This window comes from Glandiceps talaboti, chromosome 16, assembly GCF_964340395.1.
Source record: "Glandiceps talaboti chromosome 16, keGlaTala1.1, whole genome shotgun sequence".
In the NCBI taxonomy this organism is placed as follows: domain Eukaryota; kingdom Metazoa; phylum Hemichordata; class Enteropneusta; family Spengelidae; genus Glandiceps; species Glandiceps talaboti.
In genome coordinates this window covers 1,395,842-1,420,100 of record NC_135564.1, presented here as the reverse complement: position 1 = coordinate 1,420,100, position 24,259 = coordinate 1,395,842, and the positions used below count along the sequence as shown (strand labels likewise).

The 24,259-nt window shown below is 35.8% G+C and overlaps 2 protein-coding genes across 4 annotated transcripts in view; one reads left to right on the top strand and one right to left on the bottom strand.

The window, feature by feature from the left end:
• Positions 1-36: 36 nt before the first annotated feature.
• LOC144447274 (uncharacterized) lies at positions 37-10,136 on the bottom strand. Its single transcript, XM_078137191.1, has 6 exons — positions 9,785-10,136; positions 6,530-6,937; positions 3,633-4,486; positions 3,141-3,282; positions 2,855-2,982; positions 37-2,006 (listed from the first exon to the last, which is right to left on the bottom strand). The coding sequence occupies exons 1-6, from the start codon at positions 9,828-9,830 to the stop codon at positions 1,530-1,532; spliced, it is 2,055 nt and encodes a 684-aa protein (XP_077993317.1). The 5' UTR covers positions 9,831-10,136; the 3' UTR covers positions 37-1,529.
• Positions 10,137-12,874: 2,738 nt separating this feature from the next.
• Positions 12,875-24,259, top strand: part of LOC144447029 (sorting nexin-4-like) — a 28,797-nt gene continuing 17,412 nt past the window's right edge. For 2 of the 3 annotated variants that reach the window (XM_078136897.1, XM_078136896.1), the window contains exons 1-4: positions 12,887-12,987; positions 13,875-13,910; positions 22,815-22,924; positions 23,410-23,548. In XM_078136897.1, the coding sequence (XP_077993023.1) occupies positions 12,898-12,987; positions 13,875-13,910; positions 22,815-22,924; positions 23,410-23,548 (375 nt within the window). In that variant the 5' untranslated portion in view covers positions 12,887-12,897. Of the gene's footprint in view, positions 12,988-13,874; positions 13,911-22,814; positions 22,925-23,409; positions 23,549-24,259 lie in introns of all 3 variants that reach the window. The other variant, XM_078136898.1, reaches the window with a different exon arrangement.

The following is a 24,259-nucleotide window of genomic DNA, read 5'->3' as shown; positions in this document are numbered from 1 at the left end:
AACCAAATCCCAAACAAATGATTATTTTAACACACATTTAATGCAAAGAGCAGAGGAAAAAGACCTGCCATTCGATGGTTACAATAACTCTGAAAATTGTTGCTTTGCAACATCGTAAAAGTACAAAATCGGAAAATGAAGCTGAAAGAGAGCGCCCTCTTTTGGCAGTGCGAGGTTTTACCTCGTTTATAGGCCTGTAACATTCTTATAGAATGAAAGTGTCTCAAGAAGAAACGTTGATCATAAGAAGTAACATTTAATTTGATTTTCAAACTCAAAAGTTTAGGTATTTCAGAAACCCAATATACTTATTGGAATGTGATACGTTGATATGTTCTTCAATCGTTGTGCTGCCATGTCCGCCAACTCGAAAAACGTGATCTACGCTAGCGCTGCGTGTGTGAATATCTCCCCTTACACAATCCATACATTAGAATTTACACACCTAGTCTTAATTTTATCACAACGTTGTAGCGAAAAGTTGGCTATTTTGCCGAATAAAATTTACAATGTTCTGTTATACAACATGAAATGCGGAATTCTTTTATAAAAAAAATGCCAGTTTCAACTTTTTAAGTAATTCGCACACGGAAAACAATGACATATTCGAAACACATTACAGTCCTGAAATTCATTAATTAGTTACATTCCTGTAAATATGACTTCAAGGTTTATTTATATTTTCATGGTATGTTTTGGTAAAATTTGTCAATTTCCGCCATTCTAGATCTGTGTTCTTACACGTACACCACAATGAATGACATTCAGTTCAAAACATCTCTGTATGCAATACATGTGTTGCTATCAATGTACATTTTCCATTTCAACCTCTGGAAGACTTTCTTCTTCATACCCATGATTCAGGAAAAAGCAAATGACCCCACACTCTCCATCCGACACCCCCCCCCCCCTCAAATTTCATCCTTTTTTAAGTGAAGTTCATGAAAATATATGAATTATGTACAAGTATGAGCCACCAAGTTTGCCTTTTCAGGTGCGTGTCATTCTTTTTATAAGTTTTCAGTCACTATTTAAAGTATCGTAGTTTCCTTCCATACACAGCGTATCAACGCTCTACCCATCATTCGTTTATTATAAGATGCACGCAAACTACTAGTCTATCAGCTAGCCCTCGGATGTTCTTCCGATAAAATACGACACACAGCCGAACAACGCTATCGAGGATGCAAGCCCTCACATGCGAACTTCGTTCGCTTATAGTTATAGCATCGAAAGAAATCCCGAACGTCTAGCAGCAAGACTAGCAAACTACTTGCACTACTAGAGCTGACGTCATAGTTCAACTAGAGCTGACGTCATAGTTCAACTAAAGCTGACGTCACAGTACGGTTCGTAACATACTTGTAGTGATCACCCCGGATCCCGGCATCGGATGTTCACATCCGAACGATATGCAGCCTATTCGGGGAATATCGGTAGATCGTCGCCACTTTTTTGATTCTCAGAATGACAACATTACGTATGCCGATGGGTTCGGGAAATATCGACAGTCCTCACTGGCCAGGTATTCACCCGAATGATATGTCAATTGATTCGGGGAATGTCGGCAAATCATCGTCACTTGCTAGTTCGATAATCTCATTTTCTTCCGTTATATCGGAATTGACGGATTTCATGTATCCCCTTGCACTATTATATCTATTACGATGACTTGGACTGGCAATATCAGGTTTATACATTCCACTCTCGTCACTAAAGTCCAATGACGTAATCGACTTTTTACTATTTCGGGGTACTTTGTGAGGGCTATGGTTAGGACTACTCAGGCTGGTAGAATCGTGTGATGATGTCACTTGCGACACGGATGAAGCCATGCCGGAATCAAAATCGTCAAGTAATCGAGTGTCTTCTGTAAATATATCGAAGTCTGCATCGTCAAGGCGAGAAAGATTACAAATCCTCGATTCGACACACGAGGCTGTAAGTCGTGCTTCGGGATCATCATCCCAACAATCAACCATCGTGTCCACCAATACTCGCATACCCTGTAAAACAGAAGTTCGAAGAGTGAAAATCTTGTAGTTAGACAGACCAAGCCACTTAATAAATTATTTTTTGTATAAAAAGAAATCATACTGATGACACGTCATAATAAGTAATCGTAAATATTGACATTACAAGTATCCACACATTCACGGCAACTTTCCACAATAGACTACAGTTTGGCATATTCTTAGACCAAAAATTGCCGTCAGATAGTACTACGTAGGTGAAAATGAATTATTGCTATGACCCTTGAAGGAAATGGGGGGCAAGGGGCGAAAGTGGGCGACTAAGAAGGTCTTCCGTTTTTATTGAACTTCGTTTCATTGACCTATAACATAGTGAGTAGTGATTTCCTGCTATCCATTCACCAATAGATAATACTTTCCCGCCAAAAAATGGTAATTCTTTGTTCAATCGAATCCAAACCAAATAGTCAAACTTAGTGTATCGATAAAGATAAATGTATCATTGTTCCACCAATATACTTTCCCGACAAAATTCAGTAATTTTCGTTCAACTAGTACTAAGTACACACCAAACATTTCAATTGAGTGTAAATATGTTATTGTCCCACCAATATAGACTACTTTGATCGCGCCCCAAATCGGTAACTTATAATACGTTCTGAAGTCAAAATAGAAACGAAATGTACAAATTTCAATTTGATAAAAGTCGATCTCTCCTATGGAAACACTGATTCAAATAAAGTTCATTAGTACACGATTTGGCACAAAATATCAAATTTGCAGGAACGTACTGCAACAACCACTCTTCCCAACTAGCAAACCTTCAATTCCATACCAAAATACGTGTTTCCTCGTCAGAAGTCATCGAAAGAAAGTCTCACCTTATGCTCCGTCCAAGAGGGTGGTATATCTGGTCGGTATTTATCTCGTAGCAAGACACCCTTCATCAGTTCTATCGTTGGGTTATTTCGTACACGGTTACTAAACGGTAACTGATAGTCGCCAACATCTGGAATACAACGAATGTAAAACGTCACTTTAAAATAAAATCCAAACCAACAACTTAAAAATGTCGAAAATAACAAAATTGTGAAAGAAATTTTTCAGTTACAGCTACTTGAGAAGAAACAACAATTTTAGAAAATAGTTTATCGTATTCTTTCTTACCGGCTAGAATGGAGCATCTCGACAGCATCTCCCACAACACCAAAGCCAAAGCATACATATCACACTGCTTGAACGATTCTATATCATTCAGGTTTACCTTTGAATCCAAAGCTTCTGGCGCCATGTATCTGGGCGTGCCAACCTGTTGATAAAAGGAAAGAAATTAGGATGGGAAGTGGTTAGTACTTAAAAACAGATACTAGTAATACACAGATGCCGTCCATGATTTTTCACATGTCTGTCTGTCTCTGTCTTTCTCTCTAACTCTCTCTATATGTCTCTGTCTGTCTGTCTGTCTGTCTGTCTGTCTGTCTGTCTGTCTGTCTGTCTGTCTGTCTGTCTGTCTCCTGTCTGTCCCCTCCCTCTCTCCCCCCCTCTCTCTCTCTCTCTCTCTCTCTCTCTCTCTCTCTCTCTCTCTCTCTCTCTCTCTCTCTCTCTCTCTCTCTCTCTCTCTCTCTCTCTCTCTCTCTCGTATTTTAAAAAAAAACCTACCTGTCCGCTGTTCGCCAGTTCATTTATAGAAATACTTGGGTCCAATTTCAGAGCCAGGCCAAAGTCAGATATAGCACAAGTTCCATCAATTTTAATCAGTACATTTGCACTTTTTATGTCTCTGTGTGCCACAGGTATCTTAGGAAGGTAGTCCTGACCTACCGCATATGAGTGCATGTAGGCTGCCCCAGCAAACAAAGTTTTTCCTAGGGTACACAGTTCATTCCACGATATAATATTTTTGCACAAATAATCTCTCACCGATCCCTGCTCCTGAAATGCCGTCACTAACCAATATTGTTTCAGAGATCCCCTAGTTCTTTCCTCGCTTCCGATAAATTCTAAAATATTAGGATGTTGAAGGCATACTGATATATCTGTATAAAGGTCCGTCTCCTGAGTCCAACTTTTGTATTCGTGGGCGGGAAAAATCTTCACAGCTACTGATCTTTGGAAGCCGTCTTTAGCCAAGGTACCTTTCCATATTTTGGCAAACTGTCCCTGGCTTACGAGTGCTTGAAGTTGAATTGTTAGATTTTGATTCGAATCTGCATCAGTGCTGTCACTCACAGTGAAATCGGACATTTGAATATTTTCGCCCATTCCAATCTTAGACTCCGATTCGAAAGTGAAGTCGACGTAACTACGCATGTCATGACTGGCGCTACCTTTACGAAACTCTTGATGTTCCTCTATCTTCTGTCTCAGTTTTCTGAGTTTCTGTTTGTGAACACACGAAATGACTGTTACAAGAATTCCAAACACAACTAGAGGGATAGTCACTGACAATGTTATGGCGACGATGAAGTTGGTTTCCATTGAAGAAATCGTTTGTGTTGTTGTGTTATTATCACCTAAAAAGTAATCAATATTGATAGTTATTCATTTGAGACGTTGACGTAAAGACGTAAGTACTTAACTTGTGCATGGACCAAATTCATGCGATTAAAGTATGCAAATTAGTTCATCATTATGCATAGCTGCTCTAAATTACTGCTGGATGCCAACTTTTTCAAACCCCATCGACAAACGGGTAAAACAAAATAACGATCACAGGAAAATAGGTAAGAGCAGTCCTCAAACTTTAGGACACAATGTCTTATTGGCGTGGATCGAAATCATGCGATTTTAGTTTTCAAATATTAAAGCTCATGGATATGCATGCATGCAAACTTAAGCTTTGTAGGAACTGCTGGTTGCAAACTTTCAAACACTGCTATAAAAAGTGAAACAAATTAAAGATTACAAGAAAAGATAGAAAGTTTCTGGGAATTACAACCAACAATCAGAAGCCAAGGTTATTGGCTGGAATTTAGAAAACATTTCACAGGATGAGTAATAATAGTCCAAATAATCTTTCCCATATGTGACCTTGACTTCCCTGCTTTGAGTGTCTAATCTGAGGGATGAGTTGGTGATACACAGTACTCCACCGTCCAAAATGACGGTGCTCCGAGCTCCGTTGTTCAAGTTACAGCCGTATTGTTTTACAAAACTGCATTTTAATACGTACGCGATACGGTGTTCTCAAAGTGGATACATGTCAAAGTTTAACTGTGGGGGCGTCTCTCCCTCGAGGGGAGTACATTAGAGTTTTAATTAAATAGACATTTCAAACTTTTAAAGTAGTTTTCTGAACAGCGTCGATTTCATGCCTACAACCACAAGTAGTTCCTGTTTGCTACAGGCATGCAATACGATAGTCCTGGTAAAGTAGGCTTGACATTCTGAAGGGAGCTCGCACTCAATGCAGGACGATTCTTGCCTTGGTAAGAAGTGGGACTGACAGATATGGCTAGGGTTGCTTTTAAGAGTTTTCAAAAACTGTTCTCTGTATTACTGTTTTAGTCAAACACCTTTGAAAAGTACAGGATTAAATTTTCGAAAAACACAACTCATCTTTTTCGAAAAATGATGTAGGGAGCGTGCGTTATCGTTGCCGTAAAAAGAACAGCGATTTATCATGATGAAAGTAAATTAGCTCAGTAAATATTCTTGCATTCGAATCAGTCAGTGTATCGACCACGAAATGTGATGATAGCGCGTGTTTTTAACGTGTACTTGCATCGAAAGCTGACGTTAGTATAAAGTGCGCGCATACTGTGCAAACACATTCAAATCGCACGGTCAATGATTGAGTAGTACATGTATTTGTGATTCGATATCAGAGATTGTTGAAGGCAAAATGATGTGATGATATATAAGGTATGATATCCTTAGTATTGTTTTCGTGATACTTATACCTGTACCTGTATCTGTATATGTATCTGTACCTGTACCTGTACTGAGACCTGTGTGATTGTGTGTAATTGTAATTACATCAGGACCATTGATTATTCAGGGATTTACCTTTAGGAATTCTGTTTTAAGTTTACTCAAGGCAAAGTGGTCTGATGCACATTCAAAAGCCGAATTAAATAGTCTTGACAACTATCTAAATTTTAAAGATTAAATATGAGCTATTTTATCACCTGGACTATACTGATTTTAATATGTAAATGAAGGCTAATCTTAAATTCATCTACACAAAATTGTAACGACTAACTTTTATAGCATATTCATACTTGAAGTGGTCTTAGACCAACAATTTTACCATACTGTAATATCTGCCTATTGTTAAACAATGCATACTGGTGTCATGATATGATTTGGATGCCAATGTTAGTCCAGAAGAAGAATGGACTATTGAAATACATTTGTTGGTAGCGCTCCTACAATCAAGAATGAGAGATGTGCTACGAACAAATGCATTTGTCGTCTCGACTATAAGAGCGCCACCAATGATAAAATCTTGCAGTCAAAAATATGTAATATTTGATGGGCAAGTAGTTTATTATAAATTCAAAAATACAACTTTCTTTCTCAAAGCATGGGAGTAAACTAGTCATCAAAATTACCATTTTCAGTTGTAGGGTACATTTCCATCGGTGAAGAACCGTTGCCGTAATCATAGGTGACTGCGGTCTCATTCTCTTCTTTGAACTCTGGCAAGATTCCATCTGGTAGATAGACAACCTTGTTGCAGTTGTCGGTATTACATAGACAGGTGAGGGCGCCCTCTTTTTTGGTAGCTTCACACCTTGATCCATATATCCCAGGTGAAAATTTTGCCGGGAAACACTGGTAGCTGGCGAAGGCTTCTGATTCGGTGGTGTCATCAATCCACCATGTCACCATGCACAGATCATCATCACTACAGGTAACTGTGTTGTCACAGGTAAGACAGGATTTCGTTTTCGGATCGCATGTTGGCGTCGTTTCACAACTCTTGCAAAGAAGTGTGTCTCCCACTTTACACCATAAAACTGAAAACAATAGTAAATATTATAATTATAATTAATACAATGTCTTGAATTGTTATACAAGTTCGCCAGTCAATTTTTCCTATGTTTCTTTCTCAACTTGAATAAAAAAATATTTCTGAAATACTGACTTCTGTGTTTTTATTGTACCTCCATCACGGATGTTATCTTGCGCTGAGGGCGTTCTCATGATGATATTTTAGCTTACGGCGTGAAAAGAACATTTGAATTATTTCATGTGCAATATAGGGAAGTTGTCAGTTCTTGGCGCAAGAATAAACCTTTCATACGAAACAGTTTCGTTTCAAAACAAAACGAAAATACAAGAATGTTTAATGAATGATTTAAAAAAAATATTTGAAGAAAATACAGGAAATAGAGTTTGAAAGGGGATCCGTCCACACGGCGTGTCATTTTAAACGGGTATCAACGAGAGGGGAGGACTTGCTGTGTTTTAATGAGAAATTACAAGCATATCGCACCGTGCCTGCAGTGCCGTAATCAACTACACAATACTCTGATTTCAACAAACATAGCATCACAGGGAGTCTGGTGACCTTTGACCATTTATTTGAGGTTGTTCCGCGTAGGAGTTGCACTCATTCATTTTTGTTCGATGACAAGTTTGGTACATGATGAAATAATGAAACCATTTAAATTCATAACGTCGAGTCGAATTTCCAAAAATGGACAGTTCGGTTCAAAGTTGCAACAATGATTAAAAATTGTAACATTTTGTTGAAATGTATCCGAGATACTAAAATAGATATTTGATGTTCCTTTTTTTCATATACCATTTCCACTAATTTAATGGTATGATGCTATCTCAATGAAGAGAACAATGTTCTAAAGAAGAAAAACATCGTTTTGTCAGTGAAATTACAAAAAAAACATCTCTTTAAAATCCACGAAGCGGTTGAAGAGGGAACTGTTCACATTTCATTAATAACTCAGTGAGTGAGTGAGTGAGTGAGTGAGTGAGTGAGTGAGTGAGTGAGTGAGTGAGTGAGTGAGTGAGTGAGTGAGTGAGTGAGTGAGTGAGTGAGTGAGTGAGTGAGTGAATGAATGAATGCAACTCAATTACTCAGTGGGTGAGTGAGTGAGTGAATGAATGAATGAATGAATGTGTTAACAATCGACCGAACAATGAACGAAAGAGAAAGAAAGAAAGAAAGAAAGGATATCTTCAGACTAGTGGCCTGTGGAATGCTTGCAATACTTGCCAACGAGACAGGCGATTGGTATGTGTCCGCAGTATTAGTAGTATAGATTTTAAAATAAATATTTACACCAACCAACCAACCAGCCAACCGACCAGCTAGGCAACGTAGTGTATGCAGACTTGACCTTGAGAGTTTGTGTTTTTACTTTCCGTAGTCCGTGTGAATATGTGTTTCCATTTAGACACTTCTACCAGGGACTTTAACTTCACCTTGAATTTTTAAAACTGATCGCTTTACCATCACCAAATTATTCAATGATCTACGTTATATTTTCTTTAAATTCATCGACTCCCGCCTTCTTCAATTTTCATCTGGGCGTTGACTCAGAAAAGAATCTCATGTGCCATGTAATTTCAGATTCTCGTATCTATCTGTGCGTACATTTTACAATTTTCTTAATAAATTCTGAGTTTGATAATAATATTAAACTAATTGTTTGAAAGAAATTACTACTGATTCCTCTTGCCTACCAATGGATTTGAAGTCATCAAATGACTTCGACTTAGCTTTGAGGAAGTTTTATGGTTCTCTTTTCTACTTTCGAACAAGTTATACGTGTTTTTTTTTATTTCGTGGGGGAAAATTGTCATGATGGCCTTAAAAACGTAACGACTCTATTTTATTGACATCGTTCAACCGCAACACCATTATTTATGGTACATATGGGTGTCAAGGTCAAAAAGCAAGTACAAGAGTATGTGTATTAAGCACACAGTGATAAGATAACACATGAATATCGGTGGGAAAACACATTTTCATTTTTAAATGGAGAATTTGTGCGGAAATATAGCGATATGACGTATCATTTGAGTAACTTAGGTGACAATACAAGTATGTAGAACCTGACACATGGAATCAATTTTGAGTGACCCCGTTCGGGTGGAATCGAGTACGGGGGTCATGACATATGATGGGTGAGTCACTACACCCAGACATCATGCAGTTGAGAACGTAACTTTACTCGTAAACTATGCAACATTCTTTTATACTGACTTTGCAATGGAGACGACTGGAACTTTAAAAGAGAAGTGCACGTTTTAAAGTAAAAGGAGATCTGTTGTGTGAGAGAGTGAATATCATAAAAAACAGTGAAACATGAAACTGACTGTACTGCTAGTAAATGCACACTTGAATAACAGTACGATGTGTACCATGTTCCTAAATGATTCCCTTCAGTGCATATATACAAGGCCACTCGATGTCGGCCATGATGCGTTTTTTACTAACTAGTACAACGTACTAATATAAAGTTTCATGAACTAACAACGTCTCTCAACAGACACAATCTATTATGTAACTGTTACACGTAGAACAAACGTTAGATTACCTGTCTGGTCCCTTATAATGGCTGTCACCTGTAATTACAAAGATCATTTAATTGCTCAAATGTCCTGTTTCTATAGTAATACTGTGTTCCCCAACTTAGTCAAGTTGTCCATTTATTTTAGATTTTCACAAATGTTTACATGACTATTCCCACTCCCAAAACACCCACATGTTTAACGTTGCTGTACATGCTATATGTAGACTATTAGTCTCCGTGTCAAAGTGTTAGTTTCACCTATGTCAATTTCAGTCTGTCTGTCTGTCTGGCAGTATTTAAGAAATAGTGTATGTGAAGTCTCACCTGTAATTAACAACACCTTAGATAAATGAGCTCCTACCACGTCCATATTCACAGTCAGTTGTCAACACCACAACACTATACAGTTACAAACCACATCGACATGAACAATCGAGGAAATAGTACGTATGAACGCAAAAACTTGAACCAAATCTCCGGGTCTTCGCGGAAGTCACCGTTCAATGGAATCACAGTAAAAATCCCATGATGTAATATTCAAGTACACATGTACATAAATCCGATTTTTGTTATGATACTAGTACTTTTCTAGCGTGATGGAAGATTTCTAAACCCCAACACACTCTTCTCACACCTAAGTCTTACCAGAAACTTAGAAAGTTTAGTGAAAACTTGTTAGGCAATTATATAGGCGTAGGTGTATCACTGGACGAAACCATTAGTAGGGGACGTACCTTATTCTTTGAGGGGCAGTACACGCATAGATCTTCGAAGCTTTACAGATCTTTTTGATACGTGCATTTTGGGTAGATATCAAATGAATTTTAAAATCACAATATACTTGGATATTAAGATTTATTACTGTAGTAAAAATTTCGTTAGAAAAACGAAAATCTACATTTGTTTCATTAGAGTGCCACCCCTGTGCGGGGGTGGTCGACATGTCCCATTTCCTGTTATTCAACTTTGGGTTGTATACCCATTGTGATTCCGATAAACCATTGCAGGTACCTACGTGTCTACGCATAGAAACTAATTGAAGAACTTATTATACATTATCCATGGCGTCCAAATTCCAAGGTGATGACAAAATGTACATCTTCGTAGCATCCATTAATGTTTTACGGATATCTGATACGAAATGTACAAACTTTTCATTTATTTTCATGAAATAGACCAGCTTGGGTTTCACATGGACATCACTATACTCTTAAACCTTGAAAACTCTAGAGATTTCTGCAAGCTTGTCTTTTTCCGTCTGTTTTTCAATTAACAGATGATCTAATTTGACAAAACGATACCATATAGCTATAGATATTACTGGCTGGTATGCTTCTATCAGTGATATGTGACACATTTGTATAATGAAATATGATCACATATGGCCGAGTGCAATGCATGACTAATGTATTGTTCGTGTTTTAATGGTGACTTCATTCATTCCTAATAGACTGTGTCAGTGAATAAAAAAACCCCGGACCAAGACTCCAAGACGTTCCTTTCATTTTACTGCATTCAACACATTGTGACTATACATGTATTCCTTCAATACTTGACTGTGGGTAATGTGAGTTTGAGAAGCATATATTGCAAGTTCACACCGAGTTCATCGTTTTTGAGGAAATATGATCATTTAAAAAAGTCGTAACTAGGCAAAATATTAACCCTTTTCATATGTTTTCGATTCTCACATCTTCCATTCCCCTCACTAAATTCCCTTCACTTCGTTCTCTTCAAAAATTCAGACAGACGGACGAATTGAGTAGCGTGGCGCTCATCATAATGTGAGCGTGGGATGTTATAGTGTACACTTTCAAGATGAAATAAAATGGCATTTGAAAAACTCGACGAATTATCTCTTCGGTTTACTATTCCCTTGTGTCCCCTAATCCCCTCTCTACCCTCTCTATTCTATCCACTTGTTGCTCTTCCCTCTTGAAGTTGAAGTTCTTCCCAAATTTACAACAGTTACTATGGAAGGATCATGCATCATTTTACCTCCACGCCTCAACTGAGTTCTTCCCGGACAAACCTGACAGTGATACACGAACCATGCTGCAAAGTACCTATCCAGTTTCTCTATTGGTCAATACATACCATTTACACACACTAGACTTAGCTTTTCTACACTCATATTGACATATTGAACCATGAGTATTCTACATTACTCCGTCTCTGTGACATGCCAGACAGACTTATTAGTAAATTCCACCACTGTCTGGGAGTAGAAGTAAGTACTTTGAATTACCTGAAAACAACCAAGTCCATTTAAAACACTCATTGTAATTTTTAGCTTCACTTAAAATATAAATGTCTGACAGTGTTAAACTCAAAATTTGGAAAAGTTTCTCTTCATCCCGAGATTAACAGAAACCTCGTACTCTTAACACGGAAGTATTGACGTTTTAGCCTTGGACGTACATAAAAAAATCTCTTTCTGGTCAAAGCCACATTTGTAAAGTTGTTTGCCAAAACCCTGAGAAAAAGTGGGTACCCTTGAATGTGATATATTTGTAAACAAACATGCTTAGATTCTTCAGAGCAAAACTGTTTGGAAAACAATCAAGTACTTCATTCAATGCGTGGTCAAAATAATCATGGTAAGCGTGGGCTTTTATTCTTTCAAAATACAAGTTAAATAAACTTATCACGTATTTTGTGATTGTCTATTCCTAGACTGGAATTCGTTTTATCATTGTTGTCTTTCAGTTGAAAGAATGGGGTTGAATCGTTTTTGAATTGGAGTGGGTTCAAAGCTAAAACTCCAAGCCTCTCAGCTTGCGAACATCGATTTGCATACCATAGATGCAAATAAGTGGAAATGTGTATATATCTGATGGCATGCATGATTGATTGATGGCGTGAATCGATGGATGAATGAATACACGAATGAATGAACGAAGTAGTTAGTTAATTAATTAATAAAATAAGAATGAATGAATAAATGAATCCATGAACGAACGAACGAACGAACGAACGAACGAATGAATGGATGGATTAATGGATGGATGGATGAATGAATGAATGAATGAATGAATGAATATCCTTGCTGGTAAATAAAAAGTACGTCATTTCCATTTATGATTCTGAATTTACAACGATAAAATTGACTATTCAAAATAAAAAATAAAAAAAATCCAAAATCTCCAAAAGTCTACCAATAAACAAGTCTTTCACGAGGACGTATTTAAAAAGTCAACTTTCTCATCGGTGTCTTTCCTAACTCCATTGAGTCATCCTTCCTGCCCAATGCATGCTATGACGAACCTGGGGTTACGCCTAAAAATACAATAGAGTAGAAAGAGTCATAACATTAGCAAGGTCACCGGGACTCAGGTCATGCCTCAAGTGCCGTAAAACATATGTTTATTTACGACGCGTCGTAAAGTCAGCCTTGGAGAAGCGCCCTCAGCTTTGGTGAACGAGTAAAGGCCAACATGGCGTCTGACGAAGATACCTACGTTCCAGATTTTTTACCAGAAAGAAATGGGGGCCAAAAAAGAGATCTCTTCCAGTATTTCGGTCGGGTGAGTGTATCATGATACAATGGGCTATATTTCGCTATTGATTTTTTAATTACTGTATCGTCCGAAACCGTTTATATCGCAGTGGTCGCTGTGTGACAGTCGTGTGCCAACTTTTCACTGCTCTGAGTCGTTTTATACCGAGATTATGATTGAAGTTGAACGTAACACACAGCTCGCTCAAAACATAGAATAGATCGGGGTACAGTCTATATTTTTTAAAGTGGGCCTTTCAGTCTGTGTAAACAGTCGTGTTCTTCAGGGGGAAAACGTTTTGTGATGTTTTTACCGTTCCGTCCTTTGTTCGTGATTTCAGTGTACACAGTGTTGACTGTTGACAGTCAGTGGGCGTTCACTGTAATAATGTACTTTATACTATACTGTCCTGAACAAAATGACAGGTCTACTAATAGTATTATTTTTAACGTCATTTTATTGTTCATAACTGTCATAAAGTATATGTATTTGTAAAGTTTCTCTCTTTTATCTTGTCTCTCCATTTGTGCAATTTTTTTAGTGTATTTTAAAACTTTGAAATCCATTTGAAAACCATATAGACATAAATTATATTTATGAATTATAATGAATCAAAGTCGATTGACAGGTTGAAAAATTGAAAATTTTGAATCAGGTGATATATTTCTCCTTCAGATTTCATAAGTATTGTCCAAATCATAGCCTACTAATGGACTGCTAAGTTTTATCAACCTGTACATAATTTAATGCATAGATATATAATTCAAATATAATATCATGAATATATGCCACTGTTCTAGCCATGCATTTGTTAGTTAATTACTATTTTTGTCACAGCATCTTTGCAAAAATGGTCTTTCTTTCTTTTTTCCCCTCGTCATCTCTCTGTCTCCAAAACTTTGTCGCTGTTACAGAGAAAGAGTTCATTAAAGTTGTTACTTGCTAAACAGGTACATATTGTTCATAATTTTTCCTTTTTCTGATAAGTGTGTCTTGTCAACTGTATGATTGCTCACAGGTAAATAGCTATTTTGTGAAAATAACTTTAAATAAATGGTGTGCTTTTAGTGACAGACAAGATGTTTTCATTTTTAAGAACAGCTACTTGTACTGTATAGTGTTGAAACTGCCATATAACTGAAGTGGCTCTAAAATCTTCTCTTGCTCTTCAGCTTTAGAAAAACATGCAAATTTATTCATGAATATGCAAATTAAACAAAAACTTTCAGAGTTAATTGTAAAAATGATGTCAGCAAACTTTTTGATCAACATCATGACTTTAAATTGTTCTTGACTCATCCTAAATCCTTCTTCATTGAAGAGAGTAAGTCAAATTGTAAAATGTATTATTATAAACATCTTAGTGTCTCTTCATTAGCGAAAATATTTGAATTTCAAAATGTCATCACATACACGAGAATTCTTTTGTGTTGTATTTGTGAAAGTATATGAAATTTGAAGCTTGCATACATGTACTTAAGCTTGTATACATGTACTTAAGCTTGCATACATGTACTTAAGCTTGCATACATGTACTTAAGCTTGTATACATGTACTTAAGCTTGCATACATGTACTTAAGCTTGCATACATGTACTTAAGCTTGCATACATGTACTTAAGCTTGCATACATGTACTTAAGATACATGTATTGCCTAGTTATTGAGAATTTTTTTTTATTAATTATGCAAATGAAACATTAACATTAATATGTTATATCAACAATCTTTGAAGAGCATGTACTTCTTTGCCATCTATGCATACTAAATTATCTAAAATTTAAAGCTTGCATTCTAAAGATATCACCTAATTACTAAAACCTCAAGTTATGCAAATGACTAATTAACATTCTTTGGATGTTTACCAAAATCTAATCAGTTCATGTCATTATCATACAGAAGAGATGCAGAAAGTTTCATTAGAATCGATGCAGCTGTTTTTGAGATATGTCCACAGACACACACTCACAGACAGATAGACAGACAGACAGACAGACAGACAGACAGACATACAAACAAACAGAAGTAAAACCTAATCTCCCTTTAGAACATCAGCCAATTCACAATACAGTTATTATGTCAACAAAAAATATTATGGCAGGCATGTTTGAAATTTAACAAGTGTGTGTTGATTTTATGGGTCACTTTAGCAATGGCAGTTGCTAGATAAATTTTAACTTCAAAAATTGTGCTTTATAAAAAGACAGTCAAGGAAAAGACTTGTATGTGTGTGAAATAACCATTAACATGTCACACTGATTGTTCACCATTGTTGTACTATATTATTTATGTCAGCTGTTATAATATTCATAATTATACTAAACCAATTCATTCCATGCTATTTACCTGTGAGCTAATGTAATACTTCTACACCAGATAACAATAAGTTCCAGCCTGTTAATCCATACTTGAATACACTGCAGATCATTCTAAATTATTAGTAAAATATAATTGTAGTTTGTAGTCATGGTAATGGTATGTCATTGATAAGAGTACTTCTGTCTATATTTCTATCTCAATATAAAATGCATCCTGGATTAGTTAGACTGTAAGATGCACAATGAATGATACTTGCTGGATATTGCTTTGTATCTGCTCACATCATCAGGAAAGTGCTACGTAATTAAAAGTGGCAATATAGTTGAAAAGTGGGTATTTATTTTGGAGTTTTCATTTACAAGACAACTTTACTATATTTTACAACTTGACAAAACAATGGAACAACATGCGCCAAATCTGTGTTTGTAACTCAATAAATTGATAAATAACTAAAATTGCATAAATAGTTTGTTATTGTACATAAAATGACAAACATTTTACACATTAATTCAATGTTTTGTATTTGATTGAGTTACAAACAAGGACTTGACATGTTCTTTCACATTGTATTTCCAAGTAAAAAAAAAAACATAGCAGAGTCGTTTTGTCAATTAAAAATCCAAAATAAATAGCCAATGTTCATCTGTATGGCCACTTCAATCACTTCAATACAGATTTCCCCAGAGACTTGTCTTGGTGTTAAAGTGGCCATATGGATAAGAATTTGGTATTTATTTTGGATTTTTATTTAATAAAACAGCTTCACTATGTTTTTCTACTTGAAAAAATAATGTGAAATAACATATACCAAGTCTATGTTCGCATCTCAATACATTGCAAAACATTGTGTAAAATGTTATTGTACGTACAATAACAAAACTTTTACACTTTTTTCTTTTCTGTGGTAAAAATTGAAATAATACCAATAATTTGAAAAATTAAGAAAATTGCAAGTTAAATTATTTCATTTCTACTCAAAATTGACTAGACTAAACAAAGATGTAGTTTGTCATGTGCATGTACATTTTCGATTGATAGCAGATTTTAAAAACAAAATGGCAGTAAAACCTATTGTTTTCTTGCTCTGGAATCACATTTTGCAATCGCAAAATAAAAGACAGCAATACTGTTATCAATATAATTTACTACTAATTGTGTAGACAACTTGCAAGCTTACAAATATTAAAGTCTTAATTTTAATATTTTAGATTAATTTTATCCAAATCAGTGCAACCAATCAGGGTGCATTCTAACTTGAGGTGTGTCTGTAACAATGCAAGCAACCATTTTGTACAGTACATGTAATTGTAAAAAAAACATGATTCAACTATTAGCTGTACAGCACTGGAACTCAATTCTATCTGGTGTAACAACTTGTTGTGTGTTTAGAATTGTGTGTAAATTGTGAAGTATTATTGTGTTGTACTAGTAGTCAATGTTGTTTGATGTTAAATATTTATGTCAAGGTGTCACATTTATTAGTAGCTACAGCTGATGATGATACATTTATATCATCACAATATAATATTTCTGATTTTTTAATCCCCTGTTACTAATTAATGTTTTAAATTTCAGGTATACGATGGAGTTTGCACACCCAATGAATTTGTTTTTGTTTACCTGACTGTCAGAATACTGTACAGAATTATGTGCAATGTGGCATTGACTATGTGTCAAATCTTGGTACCTGAAATAGCATTTTACCACCAATAACAAACATTTGGTGTCTTGATTGACACCGTGGCTTTTGCACGAAACACTATACATGCATTACTATGGTATATGTGTGTATGCGAGAATAAGTCAACATGTAGTTTGACCCTCTAGCATGAGGTAAAATACCACACAGTTACCACATTATGAATCCTAGTCAACACCATGACTTCCATTCTACACACCACACACTATACATGTGTTACTATAGTATAGTTGTGTATGTGAGAATAAGTCATCCTTTTTGAACTATTTTGACCCTCCAGCATGAAGTAAACTACTATACAGGTACCAAATTATGAATCTTGGTCAACGCCACGACTTCCATTCTACACACCACACACTGTACATGTGTTACTACAGTATAGTTGTGTATGTGAGAATAAGTCAACCTTCTTGAACTATTTTGACCTATAGCAGGAAGTAAAAATACTATACAGGTACCACATTATGAATCTTGGTTGACACCACGACTTCCACTCCACACACTACATGTGTTACTATAGTATAGTTGTGTATGTGAGAATAAGTCATCCTTCTTGAACTATTCTGACCCTCCAGCATGAAGTAAACTACTATACAGGTACCAAATTATGAATCTTGGTTGACACCACGACTTCCATTCTACACACCACACACTATACATGCGTTACTACAGTATAGTTGTGTATGTGAGAATAAGTCAACCTTTTTGAACTATTTTGACCCTCCAGCATGAAGTAAACTACTATACAGGTATCAAATTATGAATAATGAATCTTGGTTGACACCACGACTTCCACTCCACACACTATACATGCATTACTATAGTATAGTTGTGTATGTGAGAATAAGTCATCCTTCTTGAACTATTTTGACCTATAGCAGGAAGTAAAAATACTATACAGGTACCAAATTATGAATCTTGGTTGACACCATGGTTTCTGCACTATATGCTACCTACTCATACGTTACTATATGTGGACATGAGATTATGTCAACCTTCTTGTTCTATTTTGACCCTCTAGCATGAAGTAAAATGATAGCATATACGTAGAATAAGTCAACCTTCTTGTTCTATTTTGACCCTCTAGCATGAAGTAAAATGCTATGCAGATTCCGAGAATAAGTCGACCTTCTTGTTATATTGCGACCTTCTAGCATAAGATAAAATGCTAGTACAGATACCGAGAATTGTTATGATCGTATAATTTATATTCACACTGAATTGTTCCTGGAGACAAACATGATGTATGGGTCCATACTCAATATATTTGGCATTATGTTCTAAATGCCATTGTATAATATTCAAAATATACTTTTACAGAATGTACAACATCTATGATATGTAAACTGTCCCCAGTGCTCCAGTTACAGATATTAATCAGCAGTTTTTATAAGTTCCCCTGGAAAATAATGAGATGGGATAATAATAAATCATATTTCATAAAAGTATAATATGATAAATAATAGTGATATTTCAGACAAAGATATGGATATTTTATTATAATTGATAGCAGTTTGATTTATGAAGTCAAAAAAGGTATACATTTCAAAACACAAAATAGGATATTGTCAACAAAACTCAACAAGTTTAAGATACCAGTATAGTATAGTAACTATACACATGTAGTCATTTTCTACAATCTCAATTTTGAATTGATAGTAACATTTTGAGCAATTATGCCATTGCTACCAAATAAATGGGTATACATTGAATTTGTGTGTTGAATGGATAGTAACGTTTCCAGCAATTACAGTGCTATCGCTACCACCCTCTCTCTCTCTCTCTCTCTCTCTCTCTCTCTCTCTCTCTCTCTCCCTCTCTCTCCCTCTCTCTCTCTCTTTCTCTCTCTCTCTCTCCCTCTCCCTCTCTCCCTCTCTCTCTCTCTCTCTCTCTCTCTCTCTCTCTCTCTCTCTCTCTCTCTCTCTCTCTCTCTCTCTCTCTCTCTCTCTCCCCCCCCCCCCAGCCGGGGAAAAATGATAGCAGGATTGCTAGACTATTAACACCCATATGTGTAATCTGTTGTAGTTTTACCCTTGTGCATAGAGGATCTTCATCTCAGATAAGATCATATATTAGTTGTACATTTTGGTTAGTCATTGATGATCAAAATTAATATTGTGCATAAGTAAGTTAATAAGTAGTTGCGTTTTGAATTATTCCATGATGTAAAAATACCAGCCATACGTAAATTGTATGACTCAAATGTAGTAATAGTATGAGGTATCATATAAAAACACCACAGCCATACATAAATTGTATGACTCAAATGTAGTATGAGGTATTATGTAAAAACACCACAGCCATACATAAATTGTATGACTCCAATGTAGTATGGGGTATTATGTAAAAATACCACAGTCATAGTCTCATACATAAATTGTATGACTCCAATGTAGTATGAGGTATTATGTAAAAATACCACAGCCATACATAAAGTGTATGACTCCAATGTAGTATGAGGTATTATGTAAAAATATCACAGTCATAGTCTCATACATAAATTGTATGAGTCCAGTGTAATGTGATGTATGATGTATCAATACACAGAAATGTTGTGTATTTATATATTTATGACTAATTATATTTTGTATGTCCCAGTAGTTCCAGAATGAAACACTCTTTGTAACCCCTGGGTGTGGGTATTAAGACAATCTCAAACTGGGACATTGTGACTTTGCTGTGTGATTGTATAAATACTGTCTGAGTAATAGATTAGAAGATCAAAGTTCTACAGTAGAAGTAGTCTACCTAGACTGGCAAAGTGTGTTCTTTTATTATTTTGGTGTATCAGTATGTAGATTGGTATGAGGGTTTTCAGTGATCCTTTCAATAAAATTTCAAATGAAAACAGATTTTTAGATGACTACAGAATTCAGTATTTCGATAGAAATGAGAGATTTCAGTGATCTTTTAAATAAGTCTTTGAAAGAAAACAAATCTCAGGTGCAAAATTGAGAAACAGTGTTTAAGAAACTACAACTGGATATACTAGCAGAGTCTGAAATTTTTTAACAAATGATTAGATAGATTAGAGTGGTGAATTGTCATATGTAATTATGTCAATTCTATTACTCATCCATTTATGAATTATGTATGTTGAATCAATCAGTTTGGCACTGACAAGGATGTCCAGTTGTGGGGTTTTTTCACAGAAACTCCTTTGGACACAATTATGCAACATTTTGTGTTCACCCCAGATTTTGCTTTTAATTCAATCGCTGAAATTTTCATAAACAAAAATACAAAAATTATCTCTGTCAGTCTATGGTTAATCTCCCATAACATTGAATAATATAAGAACAATGAACATTGAAAGTTACAAATTATATATTATAAACAGAATATTTTTATCAAAGGCAAAATTTTTCAGTTAATCCATGGATTGATAAAAATCATGAAAACGTGTACTGTAGTTGTTAACTGTAACATGTATTTTGTCACCACTTTGTACATTAATAAATGCATTAGTTTCAATAATGCACACACTGTAGTCTCTCGGTGTCTATTTGCAAATAAAAAATTTACAGACTCTTCTAAGTTCTAGTAGGGCAAATGTCAAGGTTTAAACAATAGGGAACTTGCAAACCTGCCATGTTGAATGTTGCATCATGGGAAATGTAATAATAAATACAAATGAATTGGTATTGTATATAACACTGTTACATTGTTTGCAACCATGAATGATCAATTCATATTTACCCTGACAATTTTGGGAGGTTAATCTTATCTGTAGCTCCAGATTAGGTATTACGATAACCACAGATAATCCCATAGTCCTTTGCATCTGAGCATGCTCAGTCTGGATTGCAAGTTCCCTATTTATATGTTTTTTATCTGACATGAAATATGATCCATATTTGAAGTAATAATGTCAGAAATTGGCAAAACTCGTATTTTCTTCACAAAATATAATGTTTGGAAAATATGTGATTGTGTAAATGAAGTCATTATGTAAATGAACACTTGTTACTCAGATGAATACAGGAGTTATACAAACATTGACATGATTTACCTAATTAATGGGCTAATATTAATTAATATGTAAATTTGTACAAACTGTTTTTTACAGCCATTGGGGTTTGATAAATAAACAGATTAATTTGCTACTGGTATTAGCACAAGTTGATATTAGACAAGAGGTAGTGTAGCCATGAGATTCAGTGCCATGTACATGTAGTTTAAATACAACTAATTTGTAAAACTAGTGTGTATGTCAGACTGAGTATCAACATCATGTAATCTTGTACCTGTTCCTGCTGTTTAATTCTAAAGCTATTATCGTATGTGTTAAGTCTTGTATCCTTGTATTAAACATGACAGGAAAAAACCAATTCTAAAATCAGGCCGATTCTAGTTATATCTTTTACAATTTGTCCAAATAGAAATTATGACGTAGGAAATTACACATGGAATGTACTATTACAAAGTTTTCTTTGTTATTTTCATGGCCTGAAGCCAAATGATCATGGTTTATATCCTAGCTGTTGTAACTACTTAGTACTTGTACTGTACCCAGGTTAAGTATTACTAGTTTAGACTATATACAGTGTATTTTAATTTAGCAGAGAAGAAATTCTCCCTGCAGCAAACTTTCAGTACATTTGAGTGATTTTAACGAAACTAATCTATGTGTGACATTCTTACTTTGCCTTAGGCCTGGAATCCATTCTCATTATATGTGTTTAATGTAGAATAGAATGTAGACTAAAATCCTGTTTTCCCAACTTATATGTTTGTGTCACTGTGTGCAAAGATACATGTATACCCCCCCCCCCCTCCTCGTCCTGGTAGAAAGAGGATTATAATGGAGTGAAAACAGAACCCAATTTCTGAGCCAGAGTCTTGAATCATCATGCCTGCATGATTACCATGAGGAATGCATGTACTGTATGTTTACACATCACAGAAAGTTAGTGGTTGTTGATGTAAATTTTCAGCTACCATGATTCCAGCAAAATATATCAAAATATAAAATATAAGTAATAGTGTATTAAAATATCAGAGAATTTGTGGTTCATGATGTAATATTTCAGCTATCCTATACATGGATGTGGTTCATGGTAGTTCATGGTATAATTTTCAGCCGTCAGCAAGTGAATCTGTGTTTACTAGTACTGTATGTCATTGGTTTAATGTGTAATTTGAACTGTAATGATGTGTAATACTTAATAATTTAGTCATGGCCTTACACATATATGTTTACATTTATAAAACATTAAGTAATCCATTCCTTTAATAATGAGCCAGATTGGTTTTTTTTTCTAGTTATCAAGTATACAGAGAAATCATCACATTTTCAATCCCAAAAGCAATTGTGCAGATTTACATTGTACAATGATTAAACCATATAACTGCATTTAGCCCCCCCCCTCCATTACCATTATGACTACATTAAAACTAACTGTTTTGAACTGGTTTGCCCCCCCCCCCCCCATCACCCCATTGCCAGATAACTGTGGGTGTAGTTCCCCTCTTCTCCATTGCCAGATAACTGTAGGTAGAGTTCCCCCCTTCCCCATTGCCAGATAACTGTGGGTGTAGTTCCCTCCCTCCCCATTGACAGATAACTGTGGGTGTAGTTCCCTCCTTCCCCATTGCCAGATAACTGTGGGTGTAGTTCCCTCCTTCCCCATTGCGATATGATTGAACTCTTCTGATTTTTCTTTCAGGCATAATTGTTAAATGCTGTGGAAATCTGTGTATACATGTATTCCCCTCCCCCATTGCCAAAAGGCTGTGTGTGTGTGGTTCTTCCTCCCCCCATTGCCATATAACTGTGTGTGTGGTTCTTCCCCCTCCCATTGCCATACGACTGAACTCTGCTGATTTGTCTTGTAGGCATCTTTGTTAAATTCTGTGGAAATCTGTGTGTCAGAACCTGAAAAAAGAAGTACAATATCGTCCGTTGGAATCAAAGACACATATACTGTATATTTAGTAGAAACTAGGTAAGTTATCATCATGGGGAACAAAATTAGGTTTTTAGTTCCTGATAACATGAGAAAGAATACATCCACTATGACTAATTATAGACTGGAAGTTTTGTTGTTGAAACTTCTCATTCAGTACAGTGATTATAAAAGTGTCCAAAACAACATTTTTTTTTGGTCAGAAATAATTTTATTACAAGTGTAATTATATATTGGGCCATCCAACAAGAACTTCTGATCAGTGTTCTTCCTAGGATAGATTGCAATGATGATGACTAATTTGCACAACATCAGTAATTTACAAACTAATTATGCAGTATTTTGCATATCGGCATATACAAATGTAATGATATTTTTGTCTTCAACATTGAAGCATACATAAATAGACATTGAAATCAGCTATTTTTCTTCAGGTGAAAGAATTATTATAATATTGTCATTCAAAGATTACTAAATCTCAGCTACTCAAGAATGGTTGAACATATTCTGTTTGTCATTCACAGAATTAAAGATACTGGTAATAAAGGTATTGTTGATGCACCGACATCACTATGGAGAAGATACAGTGAATTTGAATTACTTAGAAATTACCTTGTAGTTACATTTCCAGCGATTGTGGTGCCACCGCTACCAGAGAAACGGGTATGTACATTGTATTTTGAATTGATAGTAACATTTTGAGCAATTATGCCATCGCTACCAAATAAATGGGTATACATTGAATTTGTGTGTTGAATGGATAGTAACGTTTCCAGCAATTGCAGTGCTATTGCTACCACCCTTCCCCTCTCTCTCTCTCTCTCTCTCTCTCTCTCTCTCTCTCTCTCTCTCTCTCTCTCTCTCTCTCCTCTCTCTCTCTCTCTCTCTCTCTCTCTCTCTCTCTCTCTCTCTCTCTCTCTCTCTCTCTCTCTCTCTCTCTCTCTCTCTCTCTCTCCCCCCTCTCTCTCTCTCTCTCTCTCTCTCTCTCTCTCTCTCTCTCTCTCTCTCTCTCTCTCTCTCTCTCTCTCTCTCGCTCTCCTTCCTCCCTCCCTCCCTCCATACCCTTTCTTCATGGGACTAGTTTCTCATCTAAATACCAAATGTAATGTCATTGATATGTGTTAAAATTTCTAGTCATCAGAATCCCACACTATTTATTCCATATTTTGCCCCCTTCAATATCCTACCTACTCTTTCCATATTTCACCCACCTCTCTATCCTACCTACTCTTTCCATATTTCACCCACCTCTCTTATCCAACCTACTCTTTCCATATTTCACCCACCTCTCTTATCCTACCTACTCTTTCCATATTTCACCACCTCTCTTATCCTACCTACTCTTTCCATATTTCACCACCTCTCTTATCCTAC

Bases quoted from the DNA above. Each gene is read 5' to 3' on its own strand.
- LOC144447274 (XM_078137191.1), bottom strand. From the start codon at position 9,830: ATGGACGTGGTAGGAGCTCATTTATCTAAGGTGTTGTTAATTACAG. The intron at 2,983-3,140 runs GTAAGAAAGAAT...GTTGTATTCCAG, and splicing joins GAGATGCTCCATTCTAGCCG to ATGTTGGCGACTATCAGTTA. The intron at 2,007-2,854 runs GTGAGACTTTCT...TCTGTTTTACAG, and splicing joins CCTCTTGGACGGAGCATAAG to GGTATGCGAGTATTGGTGGA.